This window comes from Stylophora pistillata, chromosome 2, assembly GCF_964205215.1.
Source record: "Stylophora pistillata chromosome 2, jaStyPist1.2, whole genome shotgun sequence".
Lineage (NCBI taxonomy): Eukaryota > Metazoa > Cnidaria > Anthozoa > Scleractinia > Pocilloporidae > Stylophora > Stylophora pistillata.
Window position 1 is genome coordinate 44396877 of NC_142520.1, and position 22142 is coordinate 44419018.

Sequence of the window (22142 nt, forward strand, 5' to 3'; positions counted from 1 at the left end):
ACATCAGAAGCAGAATTGCCTCCACTATACAATCAACGTCACTACATGACAGCAACTTGACTAAAGACGAACAACGCGCACTGAAACGACTGAGAAACGACGAGAACATAGTTATCCTACCAGCCGACAAAGGACGAGTTACTGTTGTTATGGACAAAACTGACTATCACGACAAAATGGACGCACTAGTTAACGACAAACGAACCTACGAAGAACTCAAACGTGACCCAACTCCTGCCCTTCAACGTAAACTCAACAGTAAACTACTGACACTCAAGAAAACGAACGCCTTTGACAACCAACGGTACTATCGACTGAGGTGCTCGGTACCACAGCCACCGAAACTCTACGGTTTGCCGAAACTACACAAACCTGGTTTCCCGATGCGACCTATTGTTTCTTTCTGTGGCTCTCCCACATACCAACTATCCAAGTACCTGACGACAATACTACAACCGCTAACCGACAAATCCAGACATAAACTACAATCCACTGAAGACTTCATTAACGCTACCAAGACTGTTCAGATACCTGACGACTACAAACTAGTGTCATTTGATGTGAAATCACTGTTCACAAGTATTCCACTTCAATTAGCATTACAATGCACTGAAACTGCAATCCGAAAATCTACCGAACCACTACCGCTACCGACAGACGACATCATGGACTTGCTAAACATTTGCCTAACGTCTACTTACTTTCAGTACAACGGTAAACACTACAAACAGTTACACGGCACTGCCATGGGGTCTCCAGTTTCTGTTGTTATAGCAGAAATTGTGATGCAGAACATCGAGGAACGCGCCCTTTCGACTTGCCGACAAACGATACCGCTTTGGTTACGTTACGTTGACGACACATTCACCGCCGTTCGACACGACGAAATTGACGCATTCCACAACCACCTTAACGAACAAAACACTGACATACAGTTTACCAGAGAAGTCGAAGAAAATGGCAAACTTCCTTTTCTAGACTGCCTGGTAAGCCACAACGACAACTCATTACGAACGACAGTTTACAGGAAACCGACACACACCGACAGATTACTAGACGAGTCATCCTACAACCCTACATCACACAAAGCCACAACTATCAGAACTCTAACACGACGCGCACAACTAGTATGTGACTCGACAGACAGCTTATCCGACGAGAACAAATACCTTCACCGTGTTTTTACGAAGAACAACTACAACAACAACTTCATCCGACGAAACACTCACCGACCCACTACCACTACCGAAACAAACGACACCGCAACCCCTACGACTACAGCAACCATACCGTACATAAAAGGTATGTCTGAAAACATCTCGCGCATCTTACTACCCTTCAATATCCGCGTCGCGCACAGACCCATCACCACACTACGTCAGTTACTAACCAACGTTAAAGACAAAGACGAACCGCGGAACAGACAGGGAACGATTTATAAGATCAATTGTTCCGACTGCCAAGCCTCCTACATCGGTGAGACTGGCAGAAACCTCACAACAAGACTGACTGAACACAGACGGGCGACGAGGAAAGGTGATGTCAGCAATCACATTGCTGAACACCATCGACTTACCAACCACAACATTGACTGGGACTCTGCGCAATGCCTAACCTACAGCACTGACTATTTTCAACGACTGACTCTGGAAAGCTGGTTTACTAACTTAGAACAGACTCCCCTAAACAGATGTCAACAACTACCCGCCCCATACAAACGACTCATTCACGACATAAACATCACAAACGACCGAAAAAGAACAACCTAGCTTTACCGACAGACCGAAACAGACCAATCACGAACGACTTACGTCACTTGAGTCTTACAGCCAATAACATCACGGCAAAACCAACCGATCATTTCACACGAACTGGAATAAGAACATTCTACTGACAACAATCACTCACTTGACTCTGATGATGACTTCCGCACAGGTTGTCGAAACGTCAGTCACTGCCACCGACAACAGTCCTTCTCAGGACTACACTCACCCGGACGATCAGAATACACCTTCACATGTTACCCCCGGGTTCAAACCATTTACTGCATTATATATAATGAGTTATTCAAATGGATTATTAAATTATAAATCATCTGGTAGTGGTACTTCAAGAGGTCAACGAGGATTACCAGGTGTAGGGTTTAAATTGACTGCTTCTGGTGATTATGACATGGAAAACAAACAACTTAAGAACTTGAAAAATCCAACCGATAATCAAGATGCTTGTACAAAAGCTTATACCGACGATCATCTTCATACTGATGGAACACGACCCATGTCAGGTAATCTTGATATGCAAAACAACAAGATTATTAATGTGGCTGATCCAACAAATAACACAGATGTAGTCAATTTACAAAAACTCAATTCTGTTGTTGTAAATAAAGCTAATAAAACTGATGTATTACTTTTAGATGGTTCTCAAGCAATGACTGGTAACCTTAACGTTGGAAATAAAAAAGTAATTAATTCAGCAGCACCAACAGCTAGAACTGATCTATGTAATAAATTGTACGTTGACACTGAATTAGCCAAGAAACATGATATTGGAAGCGTTGATTTAAGTAATTATCTTGATAAAACCAAAGGTGGTAATATTGAAAAAGCTTTGAATTTCACAAGTGTTAGTGGTACTGACAGGCAAATAAATGGTCTAAGCAATACACCATCTCAAACTTCATCAGCTGTGAATCAATATTATGTCACATCGGAACTTAATAAAAAGTTAGACACTACAACATTCAACAATGAGATAGTGAAAAAATCTGATTCGTCTACTGTCATGCTATTAAATGGTTCTCAAGCAATGACTGGTAACCTTAACGTTGGAAATAAACGAGTAATTAATTCAGCAGCACCCACAACTGGAACTGATTTATGTAATAAAACGTATGTTGACACTGAATTAGCCAAGAAACATGATATTGGAAGTGTTGATTTAAGTAATTATCTTGATAAAACCAAAGGTGGTAATATTGAAAAGGCTCTAAATTTCACAAGTGTTAGTGGTTTCGACAGACAAATAAATGGTCTAAGTAATACACCATCTCAAACTTCATCAGCTGTGAATCAATATTATGTCACATCTGAACTTAATAAAAAGTTAGACACTACAACATTCAACAATGAGATAGTGAAAAAATCTGATTCGTCTACTGTCATGCTATTAAATGGTTCTCAAGCAATGACTGGTAACCTTAACGTTGGAAATAAACGAGTAATTAATTCAGCAGCACCCACAACTGGAACTGATTTATGTAATAAAACGTATGTTGACACTGAATTAGCCAAGAAACATGATATTGGAAGTGTTGATTTAAGTAATTATCTTGATAAAACCAAAGGTGGTAATATTGAAAAAGCTTTAAATTTCACAAGTGTTAGTGGTTTCAACAGACAAATAACAGGCATTTCAGATCAACCAGCTAATGGAACCAGTGTTATTAATTTAAATAAGTTCAACACTGAACTCAATAAAAAGCCTGATGTGAGTGTTGTGGCGAATGGGTTGAGTGCAAAGCTTGATACAACAACATTTAACACAAATATAATAAAAAAGCCAGATTCAAATGCTGTTATGTTAAGAAATGGTTCTCAATCTATGACTGGTAATCTTAACCTTGGAAACAATAAAGCAATTAATTCAGCATCACCAACAACTGGAAGTGATCTTTGTAATAAAACATATGTAGACACATCTGTGAACGACCAATTATCTCATAGTATTAGTAACAAGTTAAATAATGATCTGGGTTATATCATGAATGGTGTTATAGGCAACGAATTTAGTGATGAAGACGATATCACTGGGAAATTAATGATTAACAAAGACTTTCATCACTTCAATAAAAAGGTAAAACCATTTGAACTAAAACTCGATTCATCAAAAGGTTATTATTCAAGCAGATTTGGAGTCAATATGTACAGTGCAGCAAAATCGGAATACACAGTTGTTTGTGAAATATGGTGGGAATCCAGTAAAATTGAATATAATTCAGTAACTCTGGCTGCTGCAAGTTCTGTTGAGACAATTACAAGACAACGATCAAATCGATTTTCAAATCATATTAAAAGCCTTGTTCATATGACTAAATGGAGCAATACAACACCAAATTATTTGATGTGGGATATTGTAGTTAAATTTAAACAAGGCCAGGCATATGACCAAAAATTAGATATATGGGTTGTAATCTATGGTTCGGAGGGATATCATAACGACATACCAGTTGAAGTTTATGATAGGTGGTATGCGTTGTTCGATAGCAAACTGTACATTTATCCAGAAGCAGTTTTGAATAAAGAACCAACAACGGCTAGGAACCCAGCGACCAAGACATATGTTGACAATGTTCAAACATCTTTGCAAACAAACATTGACACTAAAGCAAGTAAAACAGCATTAACAAATGCAACAAGAAAAAATTGGTATAGAGGCAAACTATCACATGATAATAATTCGAGAGTATATTTTTATGTGAATGGAACATCAGATCATAGCACCAACGTGTCTCAAAGCAGTAATGCTGATTTCACAGTGAATTCAAGCGATACTTCAAAACTAATTGTCAATAATGCTGGTTTGTATCTTGTCACATTCATCGATGGTGTGAAAAGTGCACATTTGTCACATCTCAAGTTCATTCTAGATAAACCATTCATGACTACTAGCGGTGATATTAATATTCAACTCCAAAACACTAAGCTTTATTTAATCACTTTCGCCAGAGTGTGGTGAGGGTCGCACAACAGAGCGAGGCTCCAAATTAAGTGCGCCCTATATCCCACCCATCCCACCCCAGGGGGAGGACATCCATCACACAGTAATCTCGTGTGTGGGAAATTAACGTCTCCTACCCCAACCCTGCAGGAGACGGGACCTCCATTTATTCGTCCCTATCCGAGAAGACTAGAATATCTAACCATTTCTTGATGTTATAGAAAGGTAGCAAATTCTTCTCAATTATTTTAAGACCCTGAGTGTTGGTCCGGCCGGGGCTCGAACCCTCGACCTCCCGCACAACAGTCCAGCGCTCTATCCATTGAGCTAACCGGGAGGCGGTTCTAAAGGTTCTTGGGTGACAAAGGTTCTTGGGTGACTAAAGGTTCTTGGGTGACAATAGCCAACACAGTAATGTTATATTTCCAAGCAAATACATCACTAAAAATACAGGCTGATAATAGTAATACACTTTTCGATGGAACAAACAACAGTTACATCATGTTAGCAAAACAAGATTAATATATCTAATATTTATATGACTGTGAAGAAAAAGGAAATATTCAATTGGAATCACATATCAAGCAAACTGACTGAAGACCAAATTGTAGAGTTAAAAACTTATCATAAGGTTTACCATCGTAAATGTTGGGCTTATAAAAAGTTAATGAAAAGATTCAAGAAAATCAAACTAATTGGTAACTCTCTATCTGTCATATTTGCAACAGGAAGTATTGCTTCTGCTGTAGCGACAGGAGGTATTTCAATAGTTGCAATATCAACAATCTCTGTTCTTATCCAAGGATTTATGGCTCATAAAAACCTAGATTTAAATATTCAGAATTGCACCTATGCTTACCAAAGTTATCAACATTTGTTAATAAGTATCAAAAATACCTTGAGAAGTGGTGAATTTGACATCGATTCATTACGACAAATGATGAGCTACATCGATGGTGTAGTTACTGATCTAGCCCCTGATGCAGATAAATTATTATTGAGTTATGATTCGAAATTTGTTGATTGAGGATTGAAACGATTTCGTCTCCGATGAGATTTAATATTTGAGCCCAATACTGTTCACATTGTTTAATAGTCTTTTTTGATTTTAAAGTTTTTATTTCATTTGGTGTTAAATTCATCATATGAATTAGTTTACCAATGATAAACTTTAATGATATCATTCTTTTTCTTGAACTGTTTATTTGTGATTGAACTTGTTCAATGAGATCAAATACTTTTATAATTTTGTCTATGTGGTTTTTATTTATTTGAATGTGGGTTTTATCACAAATATCATAAATGTTATTTTTTACACAGTATTTTCTGTTATAGACTGATTTTCTGCTAAATTTGAACCAATTTTTATAGAAATCAATGAATTTGGTAGGATCTTTGAAATATTGGCTATGAACTTGTCCACAATTAATACAAACGAAGAAACCATTATCTAAACGAATACTTTGATTCACACAACATTTTTCTTCAATGGGCTTATTATTTTTCCGGATAACTTTATCACAGAAAGGACAGCAATATGTTTCCGCTTTTATTAAAGCATCATGAATTTCTTTATTACATTCCATATTTTGTTAACGTGAGTTTTCTTTAAGTGTATTTTTACCAAACTTGTGAATAATGAGGGTTGATGGTAATACAAAACAGTTTGATAGAGCTTCATTTTTCACTATTTTTGGTTTTATAGAGGGTGAAAATCAAGTCGTCCTCAGCCTACCGAAAATGAATCGCTGCGAGTCGGTTGAAGAATGATATAAATTGCTTTGGTAAAGCTTGATTTTTTACCATTTTTGGTGTTTTGGTCTGAGAGCCCCAAGTCCTATACTACTTATATTAAAACCCCCTTCTGGATGTAATGCTAATCCATCAATGCAAGATTTACCCCCTAGCATGTTTTCAAAATATCCTTGATGGGTCACCATTACCCATTAATACTTCTGGGTGGAAAGAAGTACTTAATAATACTATCACCCAGCTCGCTAACCGTTTCGCTACTCTTTAGCACAAGTTGGAGTAATATATTGATATGGAGTTTTGAATTAGTTTGTATTAACCCATATTCACGTATTTCGCATAAATTATTATCAGGGACTTGAGTGACAACGAGCTGACTGACTTGCCACAAGACATTTTCAGAAACAACACCCACCTGGAGGCACTGTAAGCTGAGACTCTCTTCCTTAATATAATGATAGATAAAAGTATCTCCTTTATACATATATAACCAGCTTGTGACAATTTTACAGGATATTGGAAAACAACCAGCTACAGGACTTGCCACAAGACATTTTCAGTGCCAACACAAAGCTGAAGGCCCTGTAAGTTTCAACTTGTCTGGGTCACAAAATGATGCTTTTTTCTTATTATAATTACGCCTTATAAGAAGAACGAATAGCAATCTTGCTAAAAGATCCATGCGTATGACAGCTGTTCTTTATAATGTAAAATTTTTACATCCAAACCTTCACGTCATAATGTTTCTCTCCTTATACCCACAAAAAAGAATATAACTGTTACGATCACCGGGCACTGTTCTCAGGAGCAGAGCTACAGTACACGGGCTTCAATGCGAAATGCTTTTTTTTTTTTAATTTTTATTTCCGTGGGTGAAAAAACCCTCAAAAGTAAAAGAAAAACTTTTAATAAAAACATCAGAATATTAAATGTTTGCTGAAATATTTCTTGCAAAATATTCACATGAGCACGACCACCCAGAACTAAGGAAGGAACAATAGCGCGGTATAACCCTTATTTTCCTCGTAACCCACCATCATGATAATGAGGATATTATAGCGTTCATGGCAAACAGTTATTGAAGATTTTCATTCCTAAATTTAACTGCTCCACGATCTCTCTTGAAATGAAAAAAAAAAAAAAAATTGCTCTTACAACATCAAGCTTACTGGCTGATATCATCGTGGAATTTGAGGAATATTGCTGTATGAGGTTGCAGTTCCTTCAAAATATTTCAGGGTGAGTTAATTTTTAATTATTTTTTGGTTTTTGCCTTGACGTATGTATTTTAACGATTCCTCATTAGGCTATTAGGAAAAAACCTGCTGAAGACGTTACCACAAGACATTTTCCGCAACAATACTCAGCTGGAGTTGCTGTAAGTTACCATCGTTTTACAATGATCTTATTTAATTTAGTCCATTTTCACTGCATTAAGTTTTGCAGTGGAAAAGGACTAGAAAGGAATATAGGAACCATTAACAGTATGAGAAAATTGAAAAAGGACGATTTTAGTGAGTCCTTGTTTCCTACACTGAATCGCGACATTGTTTAAACCGTGACCTTTACAGCAGACGAGTAATTGTAGCAGCTGAGATAAAGCGCGTCCTTAACAGCTGAGATCTAAGAGCAGCAAATTTAATTGATGAAAGAAAATTGGGATAAAGTTAAGACTGCATACATAATGTTTGTGCATATAATTGCGCTCGGATAAATGTGCTCAGGTGATACTCTTCGGGAGTGATAAGCCGTGTTGTGTTTCATTATTTAAAGTCTTTCTGAGTAAACCTTGTTGATCCCGAATTTTTATATTCGGCTGCCGATGGATGTCAATAGAAAAAGGAAAAATAAAGATAATAAGAAAGACAAAAGGAAGATAATATTTGTTACCTCCAGTCATAATATTTGTTACCTCTAATCATCAAGCCCCGGACCACTATCTGTTGGATAGAGTTTGATCCCTTGGATAGCGTTATTTGCTTCTTGAACAACTGGGTACAGTTCTCTCCCTGGCATTTTTAAAGGTTGCAGACTATGACATTTTAGTGCAGATGCAGCAGACTATTGAGAATTTATCGCTATTTTTCGACAGTTTCTCGGAAGGAAACCAGTTTAAAGACTTGCCACAAGAAGTTTTCAATGCCAACACCAAGCTGGTCTGGCTGTAAGTTTGTTATTTTAAACCAAAGACCTAATGATCGTCGGACATTTGTTTTAGATCGACCTAGAAATTCTTTCGTTTAGCTTATTTCTTTTATTTCTTTTTAATCACTCGAAGATATTAGCTTACAGCTACTCTTAAATTCGAGGTAAATAAAGTTTATGTATGTATGTATGTATGCATGTGTGTATGTATGAATGTATGAATGTATGTATGTATGAATGTTTGTATTTATGATGTATGTATGTATGTATGTATGTATGTGGTATCAAGCATTCTGTGGGACAACAGTCATGGGTGACAGAACGAAGGAGGAAAGGCATATGGAAAGGATGCATGATTAGTTGTTTCCAGTGCGTAAAATTCAAAACCTAAATGTTTCCCATGTTATTTTAATTCAGAATATTGCTCGTCATCTTATGTTAGGCCTCAATATAAAAAACTGGCAAGAAGACAGACTTCTTGGACAGCATGAGTTTTTAGGCCCTCAATTTAGAACATGAGATAAAAACAGCGGTTTCTAGTATACATTATACTTTTCCTGAGCTTAGTTGACGAGCGCAATGTAGTTTAAACCACTTCCTGTCATCTCTGGTAGGTTTCTTTGGAACAATCAGTTGAAGAAATTGCACTCTTAGATCCCCGGCTCGCTCCATACAATACGAAAAAAAGTTTTTGAAGGAAATTTATCAAAGAAAACTTGCTGGAGTAGAATTTCGGATTCGTTGAGCCATTCTAGTTTTCTTGAATAAGTTTTTCCGTGATGAGTTTCCTTGCTCAAAAACTGTATCGTCTGCGTATAATATGGAAAAAAATCAAGCAAACCATACAAAAGCATTGATTTCCGCAGTGCGATAAATCGAACATAAGTACAGTGCAGTACTCATTAATTTATCCATTTTTACAAATTTGTAGTATAAATGCCAAGATACCAGCTCTTAGCACTTGTGATCCTCAACTCGCGGGGTAATAAAAAAGAGCTTTTGGGGAGGATATTGTCATTGAATGTTCAAAGTGAGTTAAAGGAACAAGGAGCAAACTAAGAAACGAGATCCCTTTTTCGAAGCTCTCAATAGAGCTGTCTTGCATTCCTCTCCAGAAATCTGCCATACTTATGGTGCGAAGAAAAGCGCATGAAAGGTGCTTATTTTCGATGAATAGACCTTTTTGAATGTCATACGAGGATGAGGACAAGAAGAAAATTCGTGGTCTACCACCACACCTCTTCGCCAAATTTGTATAGTTTATAAACGATGGTTACGAATATTCTTTAAAAATTGAAAACCCCCTGATGAGTGAGCAATGTCAGTACCTTCCGACAAAAATAGTTAAATAAAACCCTTGTTTGAACCAATGAACATAATCGCGAAAATATACTAATTTGCACGCACTTATACTGATTTGCTGGCCAGAACTTTTATTCCCGATGAAGCTGTGATCAAGGGTCCAGATCTCTTGAAATCTCGATACAAGGCACTCGATGTACTTTTACGGAGACTTTGCAATGCTGTGAACACCCAGCGATTCTCTTCATTCTCTTGTGGACAACTTCCTCACAAAGACAAAATAATGCGTCATAACTTTCCTGCGTCCTTACCCGTCCACCGCGTGAGAGTTCGAAATCACAGATCATATGTCACTAACCATAATACAAGCAAATTATGCTTCATAAAACCTGATCAGAAGACAAACTTGAACAAGCCGGTTCTATTTTGACCATCACTTTTAAACTCTTAAACAAATTACGTTTACAGAGTATTGATTTGATATCTTGACCATTCCTACATGGCAATATAAACTGGAACTTAGCGTTTTCATTTGCGCCGCTCAAGTAAACACGCTGTATATCATTTTAAATAAAACTACTGAGACATTTTGTGATATCATTTCAAATTTTCCCACTGTTAGGATTTGGCGGTAACCAACCTTTAGCATCCCCTACAATTAATGTCATTTGGTCTTTTATGAGAGCTACACCACATTGAATCCTTACATGAATTTCTGGGTAGCTCATTAACCTTTACTAGTTATTCATATGGAACATCGAGAAGAAAACATCGAGACTTAAACGAAATTACTCTGTTAGCGGTTATGTTTCAGGACCTATCCTATCCCATCACCATCTTAACTAAATGGGATGTTTTACTGCCCTGAGAAAAGCCATAACAAAACACGTGTGAAATTACGATAATTTATAAGGTGTGTTTGATATCGTCGATCAGCTGCTGACACATCACTCGCCTTTCGCTCCTATCTGTCAAAGCACTTCTGTATGTATTGTTTACAGTGTTTTAGTTCTGAAAGAGTTTTAACTAACCACAAAGCTAATTGTCTCCTAATCAATGGAGTTCAAGCTGTTAAAGTGCTACTGAAACGAAATTTTCGTATCTGAAATATTTGCTCTAACCTGTAGTTTTGAATATGCTGATCATCATGAGATAATTTGCTTTGGCCAAAAAGAAGCGAAAGATATCTTTTTTAACCGTTCAAATCAAAAATTTTACACAAAACCATGTCCGGGCCCTGGTACCGAGTGAAATGGATTGATGACGTCACTGGTTGTGTTCACTCCGATAGCGTGGTTTATTTCACTCACTGTTTGTTTGTATTCGGGGGCGAAGGAGATGGCAGACATTGAAGTTTTGTCAAGTGAATCTTCTTCTGAACGAAGCGAAGTTGTCTCCAGTAGGAAGATGGTGGCGTAAAATGGGGTTGACAGGCCTACACGACTCCCAAGCGTGTGTTTAGAGTAGCCTATTCAAAGTTTAGCCCTCCCGAGTATGTCTTTGAGCGACCGCCCTCTTTTGTAAGATACGAGCGGCGGATTTTTGTATAGTTCGCTCAGTAGTGGTTGTGTTTCTATTAGATGCCAGTTTTTCATGAGAATTTTCTTTATGTGTGGCACTGAGTACGCACATCAGGGATTGCGTCTTTTTCGAATCGTTCGCCTTTGTAGATGTACGGCTATTTTTTTTTACTGTCTCGATCGTTAAGTTGTCTGGATTGCTTTCAGCCTGCGCCACGCGCGCTGATTCGATCGTACTACAGTTCTTAGTGTTCAGTGTTCCAGCCGTTTTGGCTCGTTTTCTTTTCTTTATTTCGGTATTAAAACGAACGATTTCACATTCATAGAAGCACATGATCGCCTTTACTGTTTCTTTCTCCGCGTTGTTAAGGATTTGCTTTATCTCATTTTTTAAATCCTCGTCTGCTCTTATTTTGGCCCTCGCCCTATATTGCAGGGATTTTGGGCATGTTCTGCCAGGCATTTGGTACAGAGGGATTTGTTCGTTATCCTCAGACTTGCCGAGTAGATCATCTTCAGTGGCGGTGTCGTATGAGGCTTCCATGTTTTCTTCATTCTCTGAATGGCATTGCTTAGGCCCGGGGCGTTTAATAGCCCATCTGCCGTTATAATGTCTTTCGAAGTTTTCTGTAGATGGTCAGGCAAGATCGCGGTTTCGATCCTAATCTTGTGGATCTCGTCAGTTGCCGATTAACTAAATAGACTGGTAGAGATTCGTTCTCGGTATCAGTCGGGATCTTTGCTCCCTATCCAGGCGAACCTCTCGCAAATAGCCAAGATGCCGATGGGGCCGCCGATGAATAAGACGAAGATGGCATTTTGCCCGAAATCCTCTTTTTCGGCCTCCCAACATGCAAGCCACACTCCATGCTTTTACCCTTCTTTCACAGAAGTACACAACCAGTGACGTCACAGGGCTATTTTGGCCGCGCCAAGATGGCCGCCAATTTTGATCTCAGCCGGTCAACTTCGAATGCTTAAAAATGTACTTTCCGATATGCGTTGGCCCAAAAAAAGTACACAGCGTTTGCAAATAACGTTCAAGCTCTATTATATTGCAAAAATCTCGGATATGAAAATTACGTTTCAGTAGCACTTTAAGATGCCGACTAAAGACCACAACATATTAAAATTCAATAATCATCATAAGCAACTACCACTTCCATTTGTAATCTACGCTGACTTTGAAGCAATAACCGAAAAAGTCCAAGGTTGTCAACAAACTGATGTAAAATCTTTCACTGAAGCTTATCAAAAACATACTGACTGTGGATATGGCTACAAAGTTGTTTGCACTTACGATGACAAGTATACGAAACCTATTCAAATATATCGTGGCGAGAAAGCTGTTTATAAATTCATGGAACACATGCTTGAAGAGGTAAGATATTGTAAAAAGATTATCAAATCCAAATTTAACAAACCGCTTAAAATGACTGAAGAAGATGAAAAAAAATTTCAAAACGCTGATACATGCCATATTTGTGAACAGAAGTATACCAATGAAGATATTAGAGTGAGAGATCATTGTCACATCACTGGAAAATTCAGAGGCTCAGCTCATCAAGACTGTAATTTGAATTTTCGGATCAGTGATAAAATACCTGTGATATTTCATAATCTGAGAGGTTACGATTCACATTTCATTATGCAAGAAATTGGAGAGATTGTTAAGAACAACAGATATACAAACAAGAAAGGAGAAGAATGTGAAATGAACATTAACGTAATTCCAAATAACATGGAAAAGTATATGGCTTTCATGCTTGGAAATAATCTCACTTTCATCGACAGTTTTCAGTTCATGAGTTCTAGTCTTGATAAACTAGTCAACAATCTGCCTAAAGAAGCTTTCAAATATACCTCAGAACAATTTAAGAAAACCAAATTCGAGCTCATGACTAGAAAAGGTGTTTACCCTTATGATTACATGGATAGCTTTGATAAATTCGATGAGACAGAATTACCAATAAAAGACGAATTTTACAGCATACTGAATAATGAACATATCTCAGATGATGATTACAAACATGCTCAGAATGTATGGAAAAAATTCAAGTTAAAAACAATGGGTGATTATCATGATTTATACCTCAAATCTGACATATTGTTGTTGGCTGATGTGTTTGAAAACTTCAGACAAACTTGTCAACAATATTATAAACTCGACCCTTGTCACTATTTCACAAGCCCTGGGCTATCTTGGGACGCTATGTTGAAAATGACTAATATAAAACTTGAATTAATGACTGATATTGATATGTTTCAGTTTATTGAAAAAGGAATGAGAGGTGGTACAAGTTATATTGCGAATCTATATGGAAAAGCAAACAACCAATACATGAACGATTACAATGAAAATGAACCATCAAAGTATATTATGTACCTTGACGCAAATAATCTGTATGGTTGGGCTATGTCACAATACCTTCCGACTGGTGGATTCAAATGGAAGAAGATTGATAAACTCAACCTTGATTCATATAAAGAAAATAGTAAAAAGGGATTGATACTAGAAGTTGATCTTGAATACCCAAAAGAGTTACATGATTTGCATAATGATTATCCATTAGCACCAGAAAAGATTAAAGTCACGCCAGACATGTTGTCACCATACAGTAAACAAATCGCCGAGAAATTTAACATATCAACAGGTCTTGTATCAAAATTGATTCCAACATTGTCAAACAAAGAGAAATACGTTCTGCATTACCGAAATCTTCAGTTATATTTCGATCTTGGAATGAAATTAAAAACTATCCATAGAGCGCTTGAATTTAATCAGTCACCCTGGTTAAAACAATACATCGACTTTAATACACAAAAGAGAACTCAAGCTAAGAATGCTTTCGAGAAAGACTTTTTCAAATTAATGAATAATTCTGTATTTGGAAAGACGATGGAAAATCTTAGAAAGCGTGTTGATGTAAGACTCATCACTGACAAGAATAAGTTGTTGAAATTAGCATCTAGACCAACATTTGTGTCAAGTAAAATATTCAATGAGAATCTGGTTGCTGTACACAAAATCAAAGAAACATTAACTTTAAACAGACCAGCTTATATTGGTATGTGTATTCTTGATCTTTCAAAGACTTTGATGTATAATTTCCATTATGTTTACATCAAACAAAAATATGGAAATAAAGTAAAGTTATTATTTACAGACACTGATTCACTGACTTATGAAATTGAAGCGGACGATGTATACAAAGACTTCCAGAAGGATAGACATATGTTTGATAACAGTGATTATCCTGAAAACTCTCCATACTTTTACAAAAAGAACAAGAAAGTGATTGGTAAAATGAAAGATGAAGCTGCCGGAGTTCCAGTAGTTGAATTTATTGGTCTGAGATCGAAGATGTATAGTTACATTAAGAATAATAATCAAGGCAGTCGTACAGCGAAAGGTGTTAAGAAGAACGTGATTAAAAAAGACATCAAACATGAAAATTACAAAGATGTTTTATTCAATTCAAAACAAATGCATCACAAGATGAAAACCATCCGTAGTAACGAACATGAAATCTGTAGTTATGAATTAAATAAAGTATCATTAAGTTGCTTTGATGATAAACGATATATTCTCAAGGATGGTATCAATAGTTACGCATACGGGCATTACAATTTAGTATAATGATATAGTATAATGTCTGAATACGATCTTATGATGTCTGTTTTTAAACACTATGAGAATAACCGACATGTTCTCATTGTTAATACTTTCGGGGAGTTTCTAAGTCGTAATAAAAAGATGCAAAAGGTGTATCATAAAGGAATCACTGATCTTATCATCATTATTCATAATGAAAAGGTCATTTATTGTGAATTAAAGAGACCGGGTAAAAAGATTGAAATGAGACCTGAACAGGTACAATTCAGAAAGAGAGTTGAGGACAAAGATAATTACATTGTAAGCAATGATTTCAACCAAATAATTGATTTTATTTATTACCACGTTTTGAAACATAATTATCTTAAATTTCAATCCGATGTATGATTCTCTTGTGGGTCTCCAATGTTTCTTGAGTTTTGAGCTTCTGGCAGCACATATTACAGTTCAATCATACATCTTGGAAGAATAATGCTATAGATAAAAAACTGGAACGTGAAAGTTAACTGACGAAATGACGTCATCTGAAAATTTCATTTAGATCGTTTAAAAGCATTGTCTTGTAACTCACCCAACCCTGGTACTATTTTACACTAGTTACCATATATATTCCTTATGTAGTCGATGACTTTATATCAATCTAGTTCTGTCCAATGTATTTCTTGTGAATTTAATGAAGGTTGTGAATCTGATGAATCTTCTGAATCTAATGAAGCTTGTGGAGCTTGTGGTGGAGCTTGTGGAGCTTGTGGAGCTTGTGGAGCTTGTATGGCGTATGAAGAAGCTTGCTGCAACCGTTTCGCACGAGTCTTCAAAACGAATTCCTGCTTGCGTTTCATTTTCATGGTATTCTTATCAGTCATCTCTATAATCTTTTTACGTAATGAACGCCGGGAATTTTCATTCTTGAGGGCTACTCGGCATTGTCGCACAACCTCCTCAATTGTTTCAAGTTCTGTCTCTACCTCTTCCAAGTTCATGTTTGGAAGACAATGATAAAAAGTTTCAACATTTAACTCAACATGACTCTTTAAGTGTGTTATAGTATATCTCTGCAATCTTTGATATTGTTGCAAGCGTTTTCGTAACGCTGATCAACCTGCTTGATAGTATAAGGCATCTTAACTCAAATTTTGCTAAAATTTCCACTTGAACACCTTATATATATTTAACCAAGTTCAATCAAGGTCATGAATCAAAGCCATCATGTGATATTGTTTGTGTTGTACTAAGCCATTCGTGAACAATACAACAATAGATGGATTTGTAACGACTTTTTCATTGTAAAATTACACAATTGTGTACACGATGTGTGGATTGGAAAACCAGACTTGCAACCATAGTAACCAGACTTGACTGTTGAAAAAATGTCTGAAAATTGCACGCAACCTAGATAGCTTGTAAATCCTTGAAAGAAACCCAACTGTTGAAATCATTATTATATCCCTTCCATTTAACCAAAGCTCGTTTATTTTTATAATCTCTCTTTATTACTTTATCGATTCGAAATATTTCTTGTTTGGCTTTCAATAATTCAGGTTCATAGAAGCTTCCTTTGATTTCTTTGTTGTTCAAATCTCGCAATCGATAAGTGATTGGATTCGTGTACTGTATCTTGTCGATAATAAATATCTCTTCTGTCCAATTTGGAGTGTAGCCTTTATCGAATACTTGTCTTTTATACTTTGATATTCGAACCTTATCACCGATTTCATATTTTGGTATACGTTGTTTTGATGATGTTAAGATATTGTCATCACCATAGAGATTAAAATAAACTATTCCTTCGTTCTTTTTATTAGACGCTTCTGTTGGTGTCATTTTTATTGATTTATGTTTGGTGTTATTGTACTGACTTAGAATTTTCGGTAAAATGTCGAGATATTGAGTATTGCCTTGGATAGTAAACTGTTTCCACATCTTGTTTTTAATCGTTCTATTCCATCGTTCGGCAACAGACGATTTCTCTTCATTTTCGGTTGAATACAATTTAACACTATTTTTATCCAACAATTCTTCAACATGTTTATTATAAAATTCTTTGCCCTTGTCAGTCCATAGGAACTTTGGTTTTCTTCCTTCTTTGAATATTCTTTTAAACGCTGCAGTGATTGATTCACCCTTCTTGTCTTTCAAAGGTTCAATCCAACCGTATTTACTGAATACATCAATAACCATGAGAAGATATCGATAGCCTTTGTTCCATTTACTGAATTTCTGCATTTCAACCAAATCTGCTGTCCATATTTCATCGATGTGGTTTACAATTATACGCCGCCGAGTGAATTTACGTTTGATGGGTTTGTGTAATTCATTTGCTAATTTGACTTGCCAATTTATTTCACTCCACGGCTTTTCACGTTTTTTTGTCTCACACCAAGACCTAATTTCTGTTTTGTATTGATGACATTTCTAGCTAGCCAATGACCCCATTGACGCTCATTCCATGGTACTGCGTCTAATGCTTTAACCATTTTACGATCAGCTATATTTTTGCATTTTTTATCACCTTTACAAACACTGTAATCAACATCATGCTGCATAGCAATTGCATCAGTCTTTCCAGTGGGTTTATCATATATTTCTAATATTTCACCGGTTGTGGGATTATATTTGACTTGTTTGTTAAGATCGTTATAAGGTCCTGTGTATTTATGACCTGGAAGAGTCCAACCACTTTTTGGTTTAGGTAATTTACCGATGAGTTTATGAATATCAACAGCGCCTCCTTGGTAAAGTGGATTAGTTGGATCATGAACACCTTGTGGTGAATACATTTCCATTGGAAACCATCGTGAATAATCAATGTTTCCTCCACTTATCTTTTTACTCAGATCATTGGTGAAACTGTCAAGAGCTTGATCGAGATATTTGTTGGCTGTTTGTTTGATTTTACTCTTGGCATAATCTGATTTGATAGTTTTTGCAGCACCTTTTCGGGCAAGATAAGCACCACTGTTGGCCAATCCTTTGAAAACCATTTCACCAATTGAATGACTGTTTCCTACATCAAACAATGATCCACCCACAAACTTTGTTTTAGTTTTACCACAGTCTGAACAAATACATTTCAACATCATTCTACCATTTTTTGTTGGTTCATATCTTTCACTTCCTGGGACACATTCAGTAACTTTTTTCTGTTTTACACAATAAGACTTCATATATAAATAACTTATATTAAATTAAAATACTTTGCGATGAATCTTTCATTTTTCATAGTGCCATGTATATCAAACACTTGTAGAAGATCGAAATATGATTTACCTTTGTTCATCTCATTTAAGAAATACAAACAAAAGTATCCACAAGTTGATGTTTTAATGTTTTGAATTTGATTGTTTTGATGTAATAAAGTGATATCCTTCTTTTTAGCATGATTAACCATTTCTTGAAACGGTGGCATTCCAAATGAATCGAAGTAATTGATGACATTATCCTTAACAAAAGTTGTTACCCAATGTGATCCTGACATGTAAGATGGTTCGAGATTGTAAATGAAAAGTGCTTGTTTGTGATTGTGAGGAACCTTTTCATCTCTGCTTAGAACATTGTTGATTGGAATTTTCAGATATTTGCACCATTCAAGTAGATCAAAGTTTGTTAAAGGGATTATTGTATGGAATTTGGTTTTTTTTTTTCACCTCTGCCATAAGTTCTACCATTTGGCCAATTACCAATAAATGGAGGTGGTGGGCCTAATCTAGGAGCTGATCCACCAGAAAATAAATTCTTAACAAAGTCAATAGCCAATGGAATACCAATTGAAGCAAGGATAGTCCCAATAGCTCCTCCTTGTTGAGCCTCTGTTGGTATGACATAAACACCTTGTCCACTTTGTAAAGCATTGAGAATGTCCTTTTTCTGTTTTTCACTTACTAAATGTTTGTATTTAATGAGTTGATCTATTTTATTCTGTGGTATGAGAAAACCTGATCCAGAAATTGATTTAACAACTTGAGAAGCACCTTCTGAAGCCAATCCAGCCAAAGCAGAAAGACCTAATGTTTTTCCAATGGTTGGCAAAAGACTTTTTCCCATAGCGAGTATTGATGTTAAAAGGCTGCCTCCAATTTGGTTTCTAATGTTTGTTTTTGATAATTTTATATCCATACCTTTTTTCATTTGTTTACTTTTTTGTAATCTGTTCATAACTGTTTTTGGAACTAAGAGTCTATCATTTCCACTTAATGAGTTTGAGGATAATCTCAATGTTATTGACTGTTTGTTATGATATGCTTTACCTAAATTCTTTTTTTGATTTGGTGATAGTTTTACATCGATTTCAAATAACTGTACCATTATAATTATATGTTATACAATTCATATTATAAAACATATTTAATTAATGGTGTCAGGTCGTTTAGCTGGGGAGTCTATTCAATTGTAGTCTTAGACAATCAACAGTTCATTTCCAACTTTGTTTATTATAACTTCTTGTTCATAGAGTACAACAGCATTAACTGTAAAAACACTATCAGCAGCTGCTTGTGCATTCAGTTTGTATCTGAAAACAAGCTGTTTGGGATCTCTTGTAACCTTTTCAGTTTGAAAAGTGAGATCGAAATAAATGACTCCAAAAAGAGAATTGAAATTGCTTAGATTGAGTTGTGTACCTGAATTATAATCGTTCTTACGCATTGCATAACTCATCAAATCATTGAATATTCTTACTTTGGATTCGCTATCGTATTCCACTTCAGGATAAAATACACCATTGCCATATTCTAAACGACAAGTTGTAAGGTAAGAACCATTTCCACGATCAGCGTTAATGTTGAAAGTGTCATATTCATATGGATTCAATTCATCATTATTGTCTTTATTTCTCTGTAAATAGACAAATACATGTTTTACATTATCGATGGATGGACTGATTTGAAAAAAGCCTGATGATCTAGTACCAGCTGATTGTTGGAACATTTCTTGATTATAAGTCCACTTATTAACTTTCATATAGTTTGATAGAAACTGTTCATAAAGACTATCTTTTGGAATCAGTCGTGGAACCCATAAATAAAATCGATCAATAACCACACGACCATCACCAACAGCAGCCAGTTTTTGGATGAGATTTGCGTCACTTAACAAAGTTAAAGTAAACTGTAATTGCATTGGTGGTAACATACGATCTTCAAGCTCTTCGAAAAATGAATAACGGTTGAGAGGAATGATTACGTTTACATCATTGTTTCCAGTTGTTAACAATCGTCGAGCTTCAAATCCACCGTTTTGATTTGCATTAGCAATTCTGTAATCTGTATCAAGGTACCACAGACTGTTTTTGGCAACGCTTCTTGAGAAATCATCACTGTATTCAATCAAATTTTTCAAGTTGACTACTTTATGAAGATTATCCGTATCGTAAACGATTTTACCTCCACTTTTAATAGTCATATGTTGAATAAGTGAATGAGCACCGTTGATTACTGACACTCGATCTACTCCGAAAGCAGCACCATCAGCTAGCTTTTGAACTTGAAACTGGACCTCAAAGTAAGCATTATACCAATCGAAAAAACTACTTCGATCGTTGACGGTGAATTTGTAATCAGCTTTAGATTGCGCATTATTATTAGCTGGGCTGCTAATAACATTATCAAGTTGTATTCGAGTTAATTCGTTTCGTTGTAGATATTTACTTGTTCTAAACATTATATTTATATGTTAGATTATTTTATTTTTTACGTCTTATTCCATCACCACTTATCAGTCGATTTAGAATCATGTCTGTTGATTCTTTTTGTTTTGGTTTTGGTTTTGTAACAGAACTCTCTTGTTTTGGTTTTGGTTTTGTAACAGAACTCTCTTGTTTTGGTTCTGTTGGTTTTGTGTTTCGTATTGAATGTAATTTTTTCATTATATAATCACCAGATTTTTGAGAAACAGCTTTTCCAAGACGTTCTCCAGCATGTGAAACACCTGCATCAAGAGTTTTTTTAGCAAATGGTTTAACAACTGATTTGAATATGGCTTTTATTGGTTTAAATAGATTATCGATAATGATACCAGCACCCTTGTGTTTATAGACAAAACGACCCAATTTTGGATGATAAATTTTTTTGTACTCAATCAATCTCATTATATTAATTAGTTATATTAATTGAGTGGTTTTAACAATAGTGAAAAAGCTGTGTCTTGTCCATTCAAATCAATAATTCTTCGTTTTCCATCAGTGATATAAATACGAATGGTTGATATTCTGCTTTTGTTTACTGGACTAAAAGTGACTCTCTGTGGTTCAAGAGTGAAACTATATGATGGTTGGATTACACTTGTACTGAAGCTGTAGATTATGTCTGTTTCTTGGCCATCAACCATGCTTTCATTAATAAGATCACAATGAATGTTTAGAAGATCAGTATCTTGTGATAAATTGGGAACTTTTGCACCAACATGGGTTCCTGATGTAAGTAATGCTTTATTGAATCCAATAAGTTCATTAAAGTTACTCTCTCGAAGATCAAGTTGATAATTATTAGCCAGTGTTATTTCAACTCTAAAAATTGTTTTATCAAATTCTAATGTTATGGGATAAGTGTTATTGTCTTTTGTTAGAGATTTAATGTAATTGTCGAAATCTTCATAACTCCATAACACCAGCTGGTAGTTCGATTTCAGTGAAAGATGTACCGTTATCTTTACTATATTTAAGCTTCTGGTTATTGAGTGAACTGTTGACATTGAACCATGTGAAACTCATGTTTATAATTCTGTTAAGACCAATAACATACTGACGATTTTTGTCAAGAGTTATAGGTTGAACAAAACGAGTTGTAAAATCTGATGGTTTGTTTTTTCCAGATTTATTGTTATAACTTGTCAAAACAATTTCTCTCTCCATTATATGATATGGTTACATTATATTTTGAAATAATTATTGAACATTTTTGTGTATTGTTTCTTGTTTATGATTGATGTCTTCAAGAGAGTATCAAGAATGGCCTGACCTGTGTTTCTCATTTTAATACTATTATTGCCGGCTATCATTTCACCAATGATGAGTTCGAGTTGTTTCACAAGCTGTTTGGGATTATTGTAAAAATGAACACCTGAACCTTGAATAGTCTTTAACTTTTTCTTATTAT

At 35.7% G+C, this 22142-nt stretch overlaps 4 protein-coding genes across 4 annotated transcripts in view; 2 read left to right on the forward strand and 2 right to left on the reverse strand.

The window, feature by feature from the left end:
• LOC148739741 (NAD-dependent protein deacetylase Sirt6-like) overlaps positions 1–22142 on the reverse strand; it is a 170772-nt gene that overhangs the window by 53283 nt on the left and 95347 nt on the right. The window lies entirely within an intron of this gene.
• LOC148739746 (uncharacterized) overlaps positions 1–22142 on the forward strand; it is a 47698-nt gene that overhangs the window by 17446 nt on the left and 8110 nt on the right. Inside the window, exons 3-6 of the mRNA XM_088750055.1 lie at positions 6826–6897; positions 6984–7055; positions 7778–7849; positions 8564–8635. Coding sequence (XP_088606181.1) covers positions 6826–6897; positions 6984–7055; positions 7778–7849; positions 8564–8635 — 288 coding nt within the window. The remainder of the gene's footprint in view (positions 1–6825; positions 6898–6983; positions 7056–7777; positions 7850–8563; positions 8636–22142) is intronic.
• LOC148739748 (uncharacterized) lies at positions 12541–15078 on the forward strand. The gene is made up of 2 exons (XM_088747948.1): positions 12541–12819; positions 13708–15078. Exons 1-2 carry the CDS (start codon positions 12541–12543, stop codon positions 15076–15078), a joined length of 1650 nt encoding a protein of 549 aa, XP_088604074.1.
• On the reverse strand, positions 18283–20764 carry LOC148739749 (uncharacterized). The gene has a single exon (XM_088750048.1). The coding sequence runs from the start codon at positions 20707–20709 to the stop codon at positions 19447–19449; it is 1263 nt and encodes a 420-aa protein (XP_088606174.1). The 5' UTR covers positions 20710–20764; the 3' UTR covers positions 18283–19446.

Coding starts and splice junctions, on each gene's coding strand:
- LOC148739748 (XM_088747948.1), top strand. CDS start 12,541: ATGCCGACTAAAGACCACAACATATTAAAATTCAATAATCATCATAAG. Junction 12,820..13,707: donor TGGAACACATGCTTGAAGAG/GTAAGATATTGT, acceptor GATATGTTTCAG/TTTATTGAAAAAGGAATGAG.
- LOC148739749 (XM_088750048.1), bottom strand. CDS start 20,709: ATGTTTAGAACAAGTAAATATCTACAACGAAACGAATTAACTCGAATA.